The following is a 19,235-nucleotide window of genomic DNA, read 5'->3' as shown; positions in this document are numbered from 1 at the left end:
CTGTCCCCTTGGCCCGAGTCGGCTCTCCACCTTCTACCTGGCTGGCTCCTGCAGGCACTTGTGTGGGCAATTTTTGAACAGGATTTCCAAAATCAACCCACACTTAGTCAGGACACAGGTCTTCAATGGCCTTTCTTAATTTGGGAAGATGGCAATGATGACTGTGTGTTTTATAGATCAATCAAATCCAGTTAGGCAGACTATCTTACTTATGATTCAGGATTCCTTTACAGACATTTATATGAGAATAGGACAAAGTGAAACCTGCCCGGGGTGATCTAAAGATAAGCAATGTAAGAGACGGTGGTTTGAGCTTGGCAGCTCAAACCTGGCTAAGTCATTAAATAGGATTCAAACTACAAGTGGACAGAAAGCTTTTCAGCTCAGACAAGAGAGACAAGTATCAAAATGCAGGCACAAATGCAGGTTTTAGTCAAGTGGCCAGTTAAACAGAACTTGGAAGACATGTACTTACTGTATATACAATGAATACATGTAGTATACGCACACATACATATACATACAGAATAATGCACGAAAAAAAGATTTGAAGTCAGTGAAGAGCTAAATAATCATTCAGTATTTACATCAACCTGCTAAGTGAGCCAAATGTCCACCGAAAGCATAAGTTCTTAACCAACAAGCGTTTATTTCAATTACTTTTAAATCATCTTACCAAACTCGGTGCTAGATCACTTTAAGAGCAAGTTTCTTAATTGCACACGACATTAATAAGCAGAGTCCCTTAAATAGCACTCCGTTGTGATAAAACTGCTCTCAGACACGGTAAATAAAAAGAGGAACAGCATTTTCCTGTCACTTTAAGTTGTGAAGCACGGAGAAAACAATCATCTGTTTGTGACGGGCAAAGCATCCGAACTGAAATTTGCGAGTCTTCGGAATCGAATAAAGATGCCGGTAAAAACACAGTAGCGTGACTTTTTCCTAACGTGTTCAGCACCGCCCCCCACCCCACCATGCCGGCCTTCCACCTTCTGCAATTTGTGTGGGAGAGGATGACAGCGCATCATCACGCTAATACTATATTTGTTCTACTGCTCCAAAGGACGCCGTGTTAGGCTACCCAAGCCGTGACACAGCTTTTGCCCCATCCAAGGACGTCCTGCGCCCCGCAGGCCAAATGCTCCTGGGGAAGACCGCAGTAGCGGTCAATGTGGCCACCTGTCCCTGGCTACAGGCGGGCCGCTCTGACGGATGCTCGGCGAGTCCCAGCTCCCTTTGGGGGTGGAGTCCCCCTATGAGTAGGTGATTCGGCTCCACCACCGAGGCCGGGGCTGCTCAACTCGGCCACGGGGGTCGCGAGAGGCCGAGGTCCCCCAGGCCCACGGAGGGCAGCTCCAGCGTGGCGGGTCCCGCTCCGGGGGCCTCGGCCTCCACCCCCTGCCTAGCGACTGGGGCCCGGGGTCGGGGGAGGCGCGGGATGGGGACGCGACAGCCAGCCCCGAGGTCCACGGGCGCCCGCCCCGGCTCAGCGCCTCCTCAAATGTCACCCTGGGCTCACCAAAAAGCGCGTTGAGCTGGTGCCCTGGTCCACTGCCCCCACCAATGGCCCCAAAACTGCTTTCTTCGCGGCTGCCATGAAACCAGCTTCGGGTCAGCGGGCTATCGCGGCCCGTTTCCCGGGAGACGGCGGCGGGCGGGGGAGGGGAAGGTCGCTGGCCGGGCAGGCGAGGCGGCGTGCAACAGCAGAACGCTGGGATCGCGCTCCAGGCAGCCCCTTTACCCGCGCGGAACCTTCTCACCCCGCCCCTTGGGCCCAGGCCCCGCCTCCAACCGCGTTCCCCATGACTCCGGGGGCGTGGCGGGGGGGGGGGCGCGGCCCGCCGGGCCAGCCAATTAGCGAACGTGGAAAGAGGCGGAACGTTCCGACAGTCAGAGGGCGGTGAGACGTCAGGGAGGCGGGGCCTGGGCGCGGCGGAGGCGGTGGCCCGCGCCGCGGATCACGTGGGCTCCTGCGGCCCGGCGGCCGAGCCGGCCTGCCGCAGGGCGGGGGGCGGAGGCCGGTGCTGCCCTTTGGCGGGGAGCGCCACCGGCCCGTGGAAAGGGCACAACCCCCACGCCGCGCTTAGGGGCTTCCCCCCGCGAAAGGTCCCGGAGGACAGGACTGCTTTGTTCCCCTGGTGGGCTGTGCAGAGCGCGGCGTGAGTCGCTGTTCAGGCCGACCCGGCCGGGCCTTCCCGCGCTTCCCACGCCCCGCCCACCTCCCCTCTCCTTGCCCTGGATAAGAATTCCCTGCAGGGAACTGGCCCCACGTAGTGTGGCCCCCGGGAGCACGGCTAATCCCTCATCTTCGTTCGCTTTTCAGGGACAAGGAACGCGGAAGTTCTTTCGGTTTAGCATGTAAGGCAAGAGCGCAGAATCAACCTCGGGTCCCTCAATTGACAATCTGGCATCCGGCAACTCCCTGTCCCGAACCGCCCTTGCTCCTCGCTTGACCTCACTCTGGTGTCCCCTCCCTCTCACGCCATTTCCTCTCCCTCCATTAACTGCTCTACATTGCGAAGGGAGAGCAAAGGGGCTCTTTGATTTGACCTTGAATTTACCTTGCCAGGATCCTTTTGAGTCCCGCGCGTTTCAGGAGCTTTTCAAACTTTGAATGAAGACCCACCGTGAGAAATAGTTTACGACTCCAGGTGTGTGCGTGCGCATGTGCATAAATTTATTTTCTATGTAATACATATAGATACACATAAATATATTTTCTGTATATTTACATTATTGAAAAATGTTTCCGAAACAATTTATCCTTCCGTGCTACGCATTCTGTATTGCTTTATTCTATTGCTGATCATTTTATCAATTGAGTAAAGGAGGCAAAACTGAAAGAACAAAGGCCTTTTTTTGGGGGGAGGGGGTCTCAGAATTGCAGTTTCGGTGCAGGTTCTGGAGGACTCAGAAAAGGGTCTTGCTCATGTGGGGAAAGCAAGGGGTTTTTACGGGAAAGAAAGAAGGGGTGATTACATGACTTAAGTAAAAGAAAAAAAACCTACTTTGGTGCTGACTGGTGGAGCCACTTCTCATTACTATCTTATTGATTATTTTATTGCTGGTATCAAATAAAACTGTCCCTGGTATGTATTAATTCACTTTGCTGTCCTCATATGATCTGTCAGTTGCTCTCTTTAAACTTTACAATCAACTGCCTGTAAAACAGTTGCTGCTTCTGGCCTAGTTCAAGAGTTCATTGGGAAGAAAAATGCAGCTGCAAAATGGAGAACCTTATGGCCAGAAATTTTACACAATTCCACAGTTCCCTTTTGATCCAAGATTTTTTTTTTTTTTTTTTTTTTTTTTTTTTTTGGAAAATTGTCACAGATCAATACTCTTCCCTGGTAGCCAGTTTAAATGTTCTGTTCTGGACCTTAAGTAAGAGGTCTGTTCCAAATCTCATGAACCAGCCCTACTCTTGAAAATGTCAGGGGCGCCTGGGTGGCTCAGTCGGTTGGGCGTCCGACTTCAGCTCAGGTCACGATCTCGTGGTCCGTGGGTTCGAGCCCCGCGTTGGGCTCTGGGCTGATGGCTCAGAGCCTGGAGCCTGCTTCCGATTCTGTGTCTCCCTCTCTCTCTGCCCCTCCCCCGTTCATGCTCTGTCTCTCTCTATCTCAAAAATAAACGTTAAAAAAAATAAAAATTAAAAAAATTAAAAAAAAAAAAAAGAAAATGTCAGTTCAGGGGCGCCTGGGTGGCTCAGTGGGTTAAGTGTCCACTCTCAATCTCAGCTCAGGTCATGATATCACAGTTTGTGAGTCTGAGCCCCACCTATGGCTCAGCGTTAACAGTGAGGAGCCTTCTTGGGATTCTCTCCCTCTCCCCTTCTGTCTCTGCCCCTCCCCCACTCATGCTCCCTCTCAATAAATAAATAAATAAATAAATAAATAAATAAATAACTATTAAAAAAAGAAAATAAGTCACTTCAGTTAAACACTTGTGTCTCGTTTCGGGAAGTGGTCTTCGAGGGGGTTCCCCAAATTAGGCCCATATTGTGCAAGCAGTCAGGTAATTAATAAGAGGCATCTCTACGGAAACAAAAGAAACACAAAGGTTAATGGTTGGAGCGTATTATAAACCCAGTGTCTGCGTCCTGAGTGTGGCCAGTGAGAAGATTTCTAGATGTCAGGCTCAAAGCATCTTCAGAGGGAGTGAGAGCAGGCAGTGGCGATCTGACAGATTTTCCTGGTTTGCAGTCTGAGTATCTCTGGTGATCTTTCTGAGAGGCCCATATAAAGCAACAGGCACGAAGACCGTCTGAACGTGGGCTGTCGTGGCAGTTCCTCTGAAGTTTATCTCAAGTTGTCTAGCTTCAGTTTGCACAGCTTCGGGAAAAATGGCGGTTTTAGTTCTCAGCCATTCCAAGTCAAAAGAATGAAAGAAAATTGGAAACCTTGGTTTGGAGAGTCACAGCCAGATATTTGAGGAAACCAGAATTCAGGATACGGCCCAGTTTTGCAGGGAAACAACAAACTGTCAGACGATCAGAACTAGAATCTAACATCCACACATGTGTGTTATGGGAATACAATTTTTTTCTCTTTTTAAAAAGAAAACCACAGGCCCCAAATGGTGTTGCTTAGGCCGAGTTCCCAAACTGGGGCTTAATACCTAATTTAACTGCAGTTTCAACCTCTCCCAGAAATGTAATCTTAACTGGTCAGTCAGGAATTTTCCAGATCAGCCCACTGAGTCTGTCCTATGGGGCCTCTCTATCCCCCAAAGGAAGATGAATAATCTACATGATAAGACCCCTCTTCTTCTCCCCCACTAAGGGAAAGTGACCTTTCGGGAACAATCCTTTTCATTTACTAATAACTTTCTGGCCCCACCCTCCTTCCTATAAACACTTTCCATTTTGTACAGTTTCTCAAAGCTTCCCTCTACTTGCTAGATGGGATACTGCCTGACTCAGGAAGCATTTAATAAAGTCCATTAAATCTTCAGATTATTTCAGTTGGATTTTATTTTTTAACACTCTCTGAAATCACCATCATTTCCACCAAAGATGGCCAAAGGAATACTAATTTGCAAAATAAGTCCAATTTCAGCACGTTGGCCTGATTATTTTCAAAAGTGTAGCAAGAATAGTGATTGATTATATAGGTTCATTTAAATCTGCTTTGCTGGAACTTTTCGTAAGACATTTTAGATTGAACTTTCAACAGCCTCTCCAAGCTAAGGAACCAAGCCAAATACTTGCCATCAGACTTCTGTGTAATTAATAGCTAAGGATTTGGGTGAATTCCTCCCTTTTTGAAGTCCCCCCAAATAGCCTGAGGTTCCTGTGCCTGCCAGGAAGCGACCTTCCATCCTTATCTGGTAAGGCTGCTGGGAACCCTGTAAGCAAAGTGTCAGGATGATTTTTCCAAGGGGCTTCATTGGCTCCATAAAGTCAGCCTTAGATCCTTCAGGCTGTCCGGTCATATCTGAGTCTATGCATGTCTCTGAAATACGACATTCCAGTCAAAGCGTTGGTAATACAACCAGTGTTTCCAATGCTGTGCTGTTACAAGGAGAACGGATTCTTATTAAATTTATACAAATAGCTATAATTGCCATGAAAACAGGAATACTCACTGAGAGTTTCTAAATTCTGGAAGGATCAGGTAGGGAGAAAAAGATAAATGTTTCGGATCTGTTTACAAAGGAATAGTTTACCAAATTTCTGTAAGTCATAGATAGCCTAAGAGAGAACATTTCTTTAAATCTGGAAGAGAAAACATTAGAAAACCAGCTTCCTCAGTTTATTCAGGCCCGTGTTATTAATTCTTGTTTTTTTTTTGAATCCAGATTTCCCAATAGCTGCAGAAATTCTTATCCAGTTCAGTTTTGTGATCTTAAGGTTATCAGAAACCTGTATTTGTCAAAAGTCCTTTCCATGAATCTCCTTGAAGCTGAAACACATGTGCAAGACCATCAAGAATAAAACAATAACTGTAAATGACAAGAAGACTCAAAATGGCCACAGTTAAAGATCTGTTGGGAGCTCATTATGGTCTACGGCCATAGCACCCTGAGCGCGCCCGATCTCGTCTGATCTCGGGAGCTCATTATGATACAATTGAAAAGGAAGTTTGGTTATTTCTGTGACACACAACACGTTAATAATTAGAATTACAAGCAATAACACTGTACCATTACATATTAAAACTTTAGGAATTTCATATTATTTCTAGAACAGTTACATGAATAGCAATTCACCCATACAATGTAACGTAAGATGGTTTATCCTCACTTAGTACCTGACAATGCTTTGGTAATTTGACAATTCCTTTGGTAATATAATATACCAGATAAATAAGCCTAATTAGTCAAAGAGACTTCATTTAGAATTTGAGTTTGGGGAAGTTTGTGAAAAATATCAGAAGGTTTTAAATTTAAAGCACATGACTAAAGAGGATCCCAGATCATTATAAAATTTAATACTTACCTGTCATCCCAGGCGACGATGAGATCCTAAAGACAAATATAGAGGATTACAGAGTCGTTAGCGAAAGTTAGCTCTTTTAACACTGGGAAAATTCAGTGTCCTTAAGTAATTAAAGACCTGATAAAGACAAAACAGAAACTTTGATTTTTCTTACCTGGATTACATTAAAGACAAAGAAAAACCTTTGTTTATAATTTTATGTTAAGAGTAGACCAATAATTTAAGAAAACTTTGGTGTTTTAACAGTGAGACAAAACCAGTTCTAATCTTGTACCATTATACCTTTGACATTAAAACTCACCCATTCCAATCATAGTTCTGACCCTGCATAGACTTTTTTTCAAAGATTCCTTTTTTTCACAAACTTTCTATGACGTTCATTCCTACATTCAGATTTTGCCTGATTTCCCTCTTTAAATAACCGGCCTTGCCTTAGGTCAAAAGTTCTTCCTTTTCCCTCAAAAAAACCACATCTCCATTTCTAATATCCTTTCCTACCAAAACACATGACATCCTATTTTACTGGCATGTGGAGATGTTTTCTTATTATTTCTAGTAGCTTAAATTATATTTAGCAAAATTCTTAACTTTTAGAGACCTTTTTTTTTTTTTTTTTTTAAGTAATCTCTACACCCGACATGGGGCTCAAACTCACGACCCTGAGATCACAAGTCATATACTCCACCAAATGATCCAGCCAGGCACCCCAGTTTACCTACTTCTAATGAAAACTAAGAAGTAAGCAGTTGTGAACTGTTATACTAGCATTCTTTTTTTTTTAATTTTGTTTTTATTTTTAAGCAATCTCTAACCCCAACATGGGGCTCAGATGCACAACCCCAAGATCCAGAGTTGCATACTCCACTGACTGAGCCAGCCAGGCGCCCCTATATCAGCATTCTTTAGGCTGGCAACTTTATGAACACATTTCATAATTTTTAGAAACAAATGCCTTCTTGGGGCGCCTGGGTGGCGCAGTCGGTTAAGCGTCCGACTTCAGCCAGGTCACGATCTCGCGGTCCGTGAGTTCGAGCCCCGCGTCGGGCTCTGGGCCGATGGCTCGGAGCCTGGAGCCTGTTTCTGATTCTGTGTCTCCCTCTCTCTCTGCCCCTCCCCCGTTCATGCTCTGTCTCTCTCTGTCCCAGAAATAAATAAAAAACGTTGAAAAAAAAATTTTTTAAAAAAAAAGAAACAAATGCCTTCTTATAGTAAACTTCTCAGTATGGCACAAAACATATTTAGCAATAGACCCAAATATCTTTAGTTTCTCTGTAATAGGAAGTCAAAAGTAAATAAGCTTATGTTTAGTAGTTAATGTTTCAGGATTTCATCTTATTTGGAAATGATCTGGATATTTCACTACCCATTATGTAACTTAATTTAACAAATCCAAAAAGGATTTGGGGAAACTATTTAAGTAGACATAAATATTGCTGAAAAGTTCATTTACAAACTTGTATTTTACTTACATCAATTTAATTCACTTGTTCTTAATAAATATGTTTAGATTAGTCAGGAAAATTTCACAACACACTAAACAGCTAACCATCACCTTTAAGTTGCATTTCTTGCTGACCAAGTCTGTAACAGAGATAACATGAGCTAATTTGACTTTTAGCAAACCTAGGGAGAATAACAGTTTTATATTTATTGCTGACAACTCTAAAAACATGCCTGTTTTAATTAAGCCAACCAACTTCAATGAGCTTTTATATATTAAAGATTAATCTTAGATCACATGAACTTGAAATATATTTGGGTTCATTTCTATTGTCTGAGAATTTAATTTATACGAGCACTCATTTTCTTTAAGCCAATTAAACAGAGCTCTTTTATAAATTAATTTCGGCAATACCATTCAGAGGTAGAAAATATTACACATCTATAACACATTGGAACATAAAGACGGACACAAATGGAAACCTTATAGTTATTGTTGTAAAGTTTTTAGCCATGAGGGGCACCTGGCTGGCCCAGTAGGAAGACCGTACGACTCTTATCTTGGGGTCAAGAGTTTGAGCCCACACTGAGCGGAGAGATTGCTTGAAAATAAAATCTTTTTTAAAAAAGTAAGAATTTTTTTAGCCGTGAGGCTGAAAGTAGGATAATTCAGAATTCACTAGTTTAGAAAAGAGCAATTGAATGCAAACTGTTTTTCTGGGAGATGGAATTAGTTAAGGTTATGTGCTCAGATAGCTAAAACTTTCGCCACTAATATTTGTGGGGAAGACAATTACCATTGGTATTTATCCTTGCCCAGTAACCTTATGGAAGCTGTGGGCTAGATTTGGGGCAAGGGTGCTTCTACAGCCATTTGTAACTTTAAAAAACTTCTCCCCAACCCCAAGTTTTAGGAATAGAGGATGATCTACACATGAGTTCCCAGAGACGGTTATGAGACTTTTGAGATAAATAGTGGATGTTTGGGATTGGTGAAAAGGGGAGGTTGAAGGATTTTCAGTTGTTTCTGGGCCTTTATTTCTGGTTTTGCAAAGATTTGTAAGATAAGGGCAGTTGCTTTTAATCCTTCAAGGAACTGGGTTGCAATTTAAATGACATTCTAGGTTGATCCACCCATCTGACTACATCATCCTCAGTTTGCTTCTTTCCCTCTGGGTACATAGTTCTAATTTTAACTTAGGGGAGAGGCCTTAAAAAAAATTCTTATCAGGTGCTGAATATCAGCTTCCAATCTGGCCAACTTTGGACTACAGAGCCACTGTAAAATAAATTCTTGCCAGTTTTGAGTTTTATGCTTTGGATGTAAGACGAGTCCCCAAAGAGGGTGCAAAGATACTACCTTCCCAAGATCTAGAGTCACTCCCAAAGATAGCCGAAAGAAAGAAATGACAACCTGCATGCCACAGCAAGGCAGACAAAACGAGTCAAGCAGGAAGATAGTGGCTATTTCTCCTGAGCGACAGGGTCTCACTGGCCTTCAGCTCAAAATGCCAAAGTGGCACACTCCGGGGAGACTTGCTCTGAACCCTTTCAGTCTCCTTCAGTCTTTTTTTTTTTTTTTTTTAATTTTTTTTTCAACGTTTATTTTATTTTTGGGACAGAGAGAGACAGAGCATGAACGGGGGAGGGGCAGAGAGAGAGAGGGAGACACAGAACCGGAAACATGCTCCAGGCTCCGAGCCATCAGCCCAGAGCCCGACGCGGGGCTCGAACTCACGGACCGCGAGATCGTGACCTGGCTGAAGTCGGACGCTTAACCGACTGCGCCACCCAGGCGCCCCTCTCCTTCAGTCTTAAAGAAGTTTGACTACCCAGAAGCTAAGTTAAATTTTCTATGTGCTGTGCCACTATTTCCAAAAATATTTCCCTCTTTTGAGGGAAAGAGATGTGTGCTGATACCTCCCCAAAAAATTGAGGTCTAACAGGTGAATGGGGTCTGTAGGGACCAGAAGGAATTGATGAGTGCTGTAAGGGCCCCAGCTGAAAAGAAACGGGTAAAAATTTTAAAACTGTCATGGGATATTAGATACTCCCACAGCTGGTAGTGTTCGGTACTCTGGGGAAGGCGGGGAGGCAGGTGGGTGGGGTTTAAAACTGACAGTGTTGTTCCCACGTCTAGAGGGGGAAAGGGAGTGGGAGATACAGGCTTCCAGTTATGGAATGAATAAGTCATGGGAATAAAAGGCACAGCACAGGGAATACAGTCCGTGGTGTTATAAGAGTGTTGTCTCGTGACACAGGGTAGCTACACTTGTGATGAGCATAGCATAACGTATAAACCTGTTGAATCACTGGTTTACTCATGTAAACTCATGTAACATTGTGTGTCAGCTGTACTAAAAAAAAAAAAAAAACGAGAGAGAGAGAGAGAGAGAGCTCATCTCACCTCATTCCCAGTAACATCTACTTCCCCTGAAGTATTGGGTAGAATTAACGGGAAGATCCCCTTTTGTCCTGGGAGCTGCGCTTTTCGGTCATATGAGTATTAGTTCCCCTGCTGTTTGTGCCCGGTCATATGAGTATTAGTTCCCCTGCTGTTTGTGCCCTTCGAGGGGAAAGTGCTCGTAGGCTGTTGGAGCCAATGCTGTCTCACAGGTAACAAAGTTGGAGTTAAATTAAAAAAAAAAAAAGTTAAAAAAATGGGTTTTCACGATTAATTTTGTCAATACCAAAGTATTGTTTACAAGTTTTTCTCTAATCTATCATAATAATTAAAAACCAGATTCGTTTGGCCACTGATTACATCGTTGCTTTGTTTCTCCAATCTATAGTCTTTTGGAAACCCTGACGGACAGTTTTATGTAAATCTTCAGCTAGCTTAAAAGCTTCTGTTTTACCTACAGCTTTTCACTTAGCAAAATCAACAGGCTCTGTCCGGCCTGCTTTTCCCATTCATTCCCTTACGTGACCTTCATTTACAAGCATGCGTAGAAGTTGATAAAGGTCAGAATTACCAGGTTTACGGGTCTGAATAACTACAGCGAATCCCCTAGCAAATCCTAGAGGGTCTTCAAGGGCATGGGGAAAGTCCTTGGCAGTAAGTAGTTCATGGTCGTGCCTTGGTCCACGGAGTATAAATGACTGATAAAGTCTTAGAGCGTCCTTCATTGGGTTTAAGTTTAGAAGGAGTTCAGATCGCTGGAGGGTCTAGAGGAACCTCCGGGTTGATATTAGAGAATGGAAGTTCTGTGCAACTAGGATCACCAGGGGGAGAGCAGGAGGGAGAAGGTGGAAGACAAGCAATGGGTGTAGGGTTTCTCAGAAGCTCCTTGAGCTTAGATCCTCGCTGAGAGAGGTCAGAGTCAGCTTTAGAAAGTTTAGGTAATTTCATTCCTGAGGAAGCAGGTTTAGAATCATTTGATTGGTCAGAGGCCTCCAAATACGAAGGGAACTATGCTTCTACTCAAGCTGCTTGGTTTTTTCTTTTTCCAGTTGTGCCCGCAAATAAACTAATTTTGGAATCTCCAAAGATCCCCGAGTGGCCACTGTAATGACAAGTCACAGTGATCCCACAAGACAGAAACTTACAAAAAATGGACCTATAACAGACACCCAGCTGGGGTTCCAGTCAGGGGCTGCTCTCCAGCAGCAATTTTCCAAACCAAAGGCCCCGCTGAGTATGCACCGGACAGATGAGAGTAACTCTGTAGTTCAGACAGACAGACAGACAGACAAAAGCCCACATAGGTAAGACAGACACCCAAAACCTGGGCCTAAGCATCAACTGAAAAGAGGGAGGTTGGGGCATTCGTGGCTCGCTCAGTCAAGTTAGAGCCCCATGTTGGGTGGAGAGATTACTGAAAAAAAATTCTGATAATCGTGAGGTTCAGAACTGAGAGGACTCACCGGCAGAACCCCGAACCGCCTGCTTAGGCAGGTACCATGTTCGAATCCAACGGCAGTCCCAGAATCAGAATGGTACATCGCTTCAGATCCCCTGCTGTTCCGATACCATTTATGTTGACTGAGAAAAGGAGGCAAAACTGAAAAAGAAGAAAGGCCTTCGTTTGTGATCTCAGAATTGCGATTCGGGCACACAGATTCCAGAGGACTGAGAAGAGTGTCTTGCTTATGTGGGGAAAGCAAGAGGCTTTAATAGGAAAGAAGCAAGAGGTCATTACATGATTTAGATAAAGAAGAGAAAAAAAACCCCAGCTATTCGGGTGCTGACCGGTGGAGTCGCTTCTGATTACTATTGTTTTGATTATTAGTGCGATGAAACAAAACTACAAAAAAGTAGTTAACTTTACTGCCCTCATATAATCCGAATGCCACTTACTCTGTTGAAATTTTATGAGCAATTGCTTGTAAAAGAATTGTCACCTCTTGTCCCGTTGGACAGTTCCTTAGCTGGAAAGCAAAATGGAGCTTCAAAACTGAGTCTCTTCCGTCCAGAAACTTTATACAATTCTACACTTTTTAAAAGACGCTGATTGAAAATCACCAGGGTAATTATGCAAACCGCTAGGCTATCAATTTCAAAGGCACTCTATTGTCACCCTCTCATTTCTTTCCATCCTTTTCCCTAATCTCTCGGTGTTCTGGAACATCATTTCTAATTTTTTCCCCCTCTGGCCCTTACTCTACAACACACTCTCTTATCCATCTCTGTGTGTGTAGTTTAACCACGTTTGCTCTGGAAGGGAATTGTCCTGTACTCTGTGTAGACATCACTCTGGTGTTCTATGTGATGCCTGCGTACAGAAATGCTGGACTTGATAACTACTGATAAACTGGCCTGCTTAGGAGAGGAGGGCAGATGAATCAGTATTTCTGAATTTCCTGGAAGAAGACACAGACAGGCATTCAGGCGAATGTAAAGGAAGTAGGCTAACTGGCCTCTGAATACCATGAAAGGCATTAATTAAATGATATAGATAAGGATCTCCTTGATTCTGGAAGGCAGTAAAAAGGAAGCCACCAAACCTACCATATCAATCCATTAAAAAAAAAAAAAAAGTGACCGGGGCACCTGGGTGGCTCAGTTGGTTAAGTGGCCAACTTTGGCTCAGGTCACGGTCCCATGGTTCGTGAGTTCCGAGCCGCACATCGGGCTCTTTGCTGTCAGTACGGAACCCATTTCGGGTCATCTGTCCCCTTTTCTCTCTGCCCCTCTCCCGCTCACACGTTCTCTTTCTCCCTCTCAAAAAGAAATAAACATTAAAAAAAAAAAAAAAAGTGACGGACATCGTTCTAACTTTCACACAGTTTTGACCCTCAGATTCTCCCAGGACAGGGTCACACACTTCTAAGCTCCCTCTTGGAGTTCAGGGAAGGTCAAAGGGAAGAGTCTTAAACAGAAGACTCTAGCTCAGTGTATCTAATCGCCACACCCTAAATATTTACTCTGAGCCTCCTAGTCCTGTTTCGTCGTATCCAACTGGAATGACCCCCATTTCTCTGCTCTTTCTCATCCCTTCAAGCCCTGGCTGCAGTCTGAAAACTCACATTTATTCAAAGGTACAAACTAACCAAGAGATAGTCTGCTTTCATTTTCCATACTGTCCCCGAGGCAGACTTGGAAATAACAACGGGGCACGTGTGGTCCGGAGAGCGTGAAGTGACGCGTCTGAGACTCGCCCGCCTTCTGTGGCAGAACCGGAACTAGAATTTCCGTCTCCTGACATCAAGCCCACTGCCCTTTTGTGGCCGTCTGAGGGAAGGGCAGCCAGGAAAATAAATAAAAACGAAGAAGGTAGGATGCTGGTCCACCTCGAGCTCCCCGTGACCCATTCCAGACCTGAAGGTAAAGCAGTGGGAGAAACACTGGATTGGACAGCTAAGGAGCTCCTTGGTCTGATCTTGGCCTTGCCATTCAACACTTGATCTTCCTGACCTGGAATAACTAATTTTCTCCCCTGGCTTCCTCTTGCTCATCGGTCAAACAGGGAAAATGTCATTGACCTGGATGGCATGATGTGTGACACCACTCTACAAGCGAATGATTTAAGTAGCTTGAGTTTTCTCAAGTTCATCGTGATGATTTCGGGCCGGTAGGGCAAGAAATCAACGTCAACTCCCATTTGGAGAGACTCTTGGGGTTTCAATTATTCCCCCTCTGGTGTTACCTGTTAATTTACACAGAATTTATGTAAGCAGAAAGACTACATTGCCGTAGAGACTCTTTTGTGGGGGGGGGGAGTAGGATCCAGTCATGTCTCTTGGCCTTCTCATATTTGCCTTATTTTTTCTAGTCTACTTGGAAAGCTATCTCCTTAATCTCTTCTTGCTATTCGAACGATGACTGGGATAGGGACCGACATGGACATGGAAAGGATAACATGGAAAGTTACCGAAGGAAAGGATTACAGTAAATAGGTCAGGCATTCCTTTATTTTATGGGACTGGGATGACTTAGGCAGATATAAGAAGTGATTTGCCCAAGATAGCAGAGGGAGTTAAAGACAGATTAAGAACTTAAATACAGTTGATTTAAAAAAGCCAAATTAGGACGCTTCCTCACCCCCCATGCAAACTGGAGAATCCACTCACGTGCATGTTAATAATCCAGGTGTAGCGACCTAAAAATTATGCATCACTCTCTGCAGTGTTGCAAGTGTAATAGAATTAGGATATGGCAACGATTCTCAAACTGTACCTATATCAGAACCACCTACAGGACTTGTTAAAACCCAGGATGCTGGGCCCCAATCCCAGAGTTTCTGGTTTAGTAGGTGAGGCCTGATAATTTGCATTTCTAACACCCTCCCAGGTGATGCTGGCCAATGGACCATGAATACGCTGGAATGTCTATTTTTCTAGAACTTGGCAAAACTGTGGTAAGAGAATCTTTTGACTTGTGTTAGTGACTTTTTCTCCCAAATATTAGTTCTTTGTTAACAAATAATCCACTTAGCATACCGGTAGGGGCGTCTGGGTGGCTCAGTCGGTTGAGCATCCGACTCTTGATGTTGGCTCCGGTCATGATTTCAAACCCCATATCAGGCTCTCGCTGGCAACGTGGAACCTGCTTGGGATTCTCTCTCTTCCTCTCTCTGTGACCCTCCTCCGCTCTCTCTCTCTCTCTCTCTCTCTCTCTTAAAATAAATAAATAAATAAATAAATAAACATTAAAAAAGAATACTGGTGGAGAAAGGCTTTAGGCAGACATTCTCAGTTATCAGTCTGTCGCCTAGGGCACTTGTTCCAGACGCAGGTTCTGCTACTTTCTCCCTCCCCACCCCCTCGGAATGCAACAAGCGAGGCTCTTTGATGCCTCGGGTTTTGTCCTGATCATTATTTTAGCACTAGGGGCTGGGTGTTCTATAAGCAACTGCCGAGCGAGTGAAGGAATGAATTAATCAATCAACGGAATCATACCTTCTGGTAATAATGTCAACCGGGCTGTACCCTCCCGCATGTCTTTTATTGTTTTCAAGTTTGACTGCAGGCTTTGCCGCCAGATACAAAAAGGCATACAGCTGTCACAAGGAGGGCACTGCACACAAAGTCTCAGCTGTAAACACCACTTCAAAATATAAACTCGCTCTTTGGAATGCATTGTGTCAAAGGCTTCCCATATGAATACCGTTGTTATAAAACGGCGACATTTCCTTTGATAAGCAGACAAAACGCACCCGGTTATCTTACACACATTTCCATCTCCTTGTAGCAATTCCCGTCTCTACCTGCGCTACTCTCATCCACCCAGGCACAGGCCACTTCTATTCCTTCACAAGGGCGGAGGAGACTGGGCTTGGGCCGTGTGACTTGCATGGCCATCAGCAAACGTGGTGCGGAGACTTGATAGGTGATGTACAAAAGTGAGCCCTTCCTCCTTGGAACCCAGCTGCCATGCTTTAAGAAAGCCAGTCTAACCGGCTAGCAGATGAGAAACTCCGCACTCTCGCTGACCAACGCCAACTTCCGGAAGTGTGAATGAAACCGTCTTGGATGTTTCTATTTCGGTCCCAGGAGAGCTCCCATCTGTTTGCAGCCGCTGAATGAGCGACCCAGGTGAATGAATGACCTTGGTCAATATCGCCCGGAGGAGGGAAACCACCCAGCCGAGCGCAGATAGTACACAGAATCGTGGCACATAATAAATGGTTATTGTTTGGAGACGCTTGGTTTTGGAGTCGTTTGTCGTGCAGCAACAGGGGGAATGACACAACGAGTACGTGTTGGTGTGATCTCCATTCCTCACAGAATTTAATGTTTGGTCATATGTGGTTACAGCCCAGACACTGGGTCTTTTGGAACGATCACCACATGAATATCCACAAATGTTCTCATTTGCCAAACATGTTTGGAAAACCTGCCACGGATGCAAGTCGACAGGTGTTTCAGTTTGTCCCGCTGTTCCTGAGAACGTTCTGAGGCAGGGATTATACCCACAATGCCCTGAGGACCCACAAAAATGAAGCCAAAGTACCCCCAATTATGTTCACAATCATGTTTAATTATGTTCATGATTATAAATTATGTGTCACACTCATCATCACGGGGCACTGCCTTCTCAAGGGCTGCATTTACAGTCGCATCATTAAAGAAAAAGAAAATTTATTTAGCGCCTTCCCTGAGAAGCCACAGAGAAGGCACAAGGCATGTTGAATGAAGGGAATTCACTGATCTCCATGGATTATAATCATACATTTGCTGATTCCTTTTTAGAAAGCACACTTTTGAAAAGAAAAGGTAACTTTACAGTTTGCCTGTTTAGGCTTCATATTGAAACTTGATTAGGACAAATTTGGGAAGACATTATATCTTTCATCATTCAGTAAATGGCATGTGAGTAAAAGGGAACAATGATCTGAATTCAGGTACATTCATTGTGTTTTTTATTTTTTATTTTTTTTTTTTCAACGTTTTTTATTTATTTTTGGGACAGAGAGAGACATAGCATGAACGGGGGAGGGGCAGAGAGAGAGGGAGACACAGAACCGGAAACAGGCTCCAGGCTCCGAGCCATCAGCCCAGAGCCTGACGCGGGGCTCGAACTCACGGACCGCGAGATCGTGACCTGGCTGAAGTCGGACGCTTAACCGACTGCGCCACCCAGGCGCCCCTCATTGTGTTTTTTAAACTTTATTTACTTTGAGAGAGACAGAGAGAGAGAGTGAAGTGAGCAGGGAAGGCCCAGAGAGAGAGGGAGAGAGAGAGAGAATCCCAAGCAGGCTCTGCGTTGCCTGCACAGAGCCCTACACGGGGCTCAAACTCATGAACCATGAGATCATGACCTGAGCTGAAATCAAGAGTGGACACTTAACTGACTGAGCCACCCAGGTGCCGCCATTCATTACCTTTTTAAAGGGGAAACTCTCCTTCCTTTGCAAACATTTCATTAATACCACACATCTTGGGGGCACTTCTTATTTGGGAAGGAACATATGAATGTAATTTCTTAAAGGACTCAGAAGAACTTTTCAGATCACCTAGCTCATCTCCATTTATTAGAGCTGAAGAAAATAAAGGCAAGAATCTGGGTTACTTGTCCAACGTCACTTACATGTATGAAATGTATGAAATTGGTCAGCAAGTGGTGAGGTGCACATGTGTGTCTTATGAATGTATTGCTATTGATGAAGAAAAGAACTGAGTATAAGCCAACCAACAATGAATAAACGGTGCTCTTTTCCCAAAGATATTGTAAATATACACACATTACATATATAAATAATTAAGCAAGCCATCACTGGGGAAAAAAAAGCTGTGGTCTTCTTAATTTTATTTTTTAAAGTAAGCTCTACACCCAACACGGGTGCCCATGTGGCCTTTTTCCAGAGTTTTCTACGGTACTTTTTGTAGTCTATCCTCCCAAGGCCCCATTTCTCACCACTGTACATAAAATCTAGATCTTGTTTTAATTTCAATTCCCCCCCCCCCCCAATTTTTAAATTGTAGTTAGGTAACATATAGTGTAATATTGGTTTCAGGAGTAGAATTTAGTGATTCATCACTTACATATAACACCCAGGGCTCATCATAACAAGTGCCCTCCTTAGTACCCATCACCCATTTAGCCCATTCCCCCCCCACCTACCTCCCTCCATCAACCCTCAGTTTGTTCTCTATCATTAAGAGAGGGTTTGCTTCCCTCTTTCTTTTTTCCCCCCTTCCCATACGTTCATCTGTTTTGTTTCTTAAATTCCACATCTGAGCGAAATCATACGGTAGTTGTCTTTCTCTCACTGACTTATTTCGCTTAGCATCATACACTTTAGCTTCATTCACCGTCATTGCAAATGGCAAGATTTCATTTTTCTTGATGGCTGAGTAATATTCCATTGTGTATCCACGACATCTTCTTTATCCATTCATCAGTTGACAGACATTTGGGCTCTATCCATAGTTTACCTATTGTTGATAATGCGGCTATAAACAGTGGGGGACATCTATCCCTTCGAATCTGTATTTTTATATGGTTTGGGTAAATACCTAGCGGTGCAACTGCTGGATCGTTCTACTTTTTTAAAAAAAATTTTAGTGTTGACTTATTTTTGAGAGAGAGACAGAGAGACAGGGTGCAAGTGGGGGGAGGGGCAGAGAGAGGCGGAGACACCGAATCCGAAGCAGGCTGTCAGCACAGAGCCTGACGCGGAGCTCGAACTCACAAGCTGTGAGATCATGACCCAAGCCGAAGTCGGATGCTCAACCGACTGAGCCACCCAGGTGCCCCTGGATCATTCTATTTGTAACTCTTCGAGGAACCTCCATACTGTTTTCCAGAGTGGCTGCACCAGTTTGCATTCGCACCAACAAGGCAAGAGGGTTCCCCTTTCGCTGCACCCTTGCCAACGCGTGTTGTTTCCCATTGTGACAGATGTGAGGTGGTATGTCAATTGTGGAGACCTAGGTCTCTATCTCTATCATCCATGTCTGTTAGAGAATGAGGAATTAAAAACTAGAGAGAAACGCCAAATGCTGGCAAGGATGCGGAGCCACGGGAGCTCTCATCCACTGTTGCTGGGCACGCAGAATGCAACAGGCACTTCGTGCAACAGTGTGGAAGTTTCCTACAAAACTAAACACACTCTTACCCTATGATCCAGCGGTCGTGCTCCTTGGTATTTATCCAAAGGAGCTGAGAACTTGTGTCCACATAAAACCTGCAGCAGATGCTTATAGCGGCTGTATTCATAACCGCCAAACTTGGAAGCAAACAAGAGGTCTTTCAGTAGGTGAATGGACAAATAAACTGTAGTACATCCAGACAATGGACTATTATTCAGTGCTAAAAGGAAATGAGCTATCAAACCACGGAAAGACCTGGAGGAAACTTAAGTGCATAGTACTAAGTGAAAGAAGCTAATTTGAAAAGGCTACATGTAGCATGATTCCAACTAAAGGACATTTTGGCAAAGGCAAAACTTTGGAGACAGCAAGAAGA

The 19,235-nt window shown here is 44.2% G+C and overlaps 1 protein-coding gene and 1 long non-coding RNA gene across 7 annotated transcripts in view; one reads left to right on the top strand and one right to left on the bottom strand.

Annotated features, from left to right (window-relative positions):
• GK (glycerol kinase) overlaps positions 1-1,746 on the bottom strand; it is a 79,057-nt gene extending 77,311 nt beyond the window's left edge. For 3 of the 5 annotated variants that reach the window (XM_058713908.1, XM_058713906.1, XM_058713907.1), the window contains exon 1: positions 1,523-1,744. In XM_058713908.1, coding sequence (XP_058569891.1) covers positions 1,523-1,600 — 78 coding nt within the window. In that variant the 5' untranslated portion in view covers positions 1,601-1,744. Of the gene's footprint in view, positions 1-1,522 lie in introns of all 5 variants that reach the window. The other 2 variants (XM_058713905.1, XM_058713909.1) reach the window with 2 other exon arrangements.
• Positions 1,747-1,967: 221 nt separating this feature from the next.
• Positions 1,968-15,964, top strand: LOC131502238 (uncharacterized). 2 transcript variants are annotated; one of them, XR_009256982.1, is made up of 5 exons: positions 1,968-2,654; positions 13,420-13,994; positions 14,098-14,221; positions 14,616-14,682; positions 15,283-15,964. It is a non-coding gene; the product is annotated as an uncharacterized LOC131502238 (long non-coding RNA). The 2 variants fall into 2 exon arrangements; XR_009256981.1 differs by lacking the exon at positions 13,420-13,994 and having other exon boundaries at positions 1,969-2,654.
• Positions 15,965-19,235: the final 3,271 nt, after the last annotated feature.

This window comes from Neofelis nebulosa, chromosome X (assembly GCF_028018385.1).
Source record: "Neofelis nebulosa isolate mNeoNeb1 chromosome X, mNeoNeb1.pri, whole genome shotgun sequence".
NCBI classification, from domain to species: Eukaryota; Metazoa; Chordata; class Mammalia; order Carnivora; family Felidae; genus Neofelis; species Neofelis nebulosa.
This window is presented reverse-complemented; position numbering and strand designations above follow the sequence as displayed.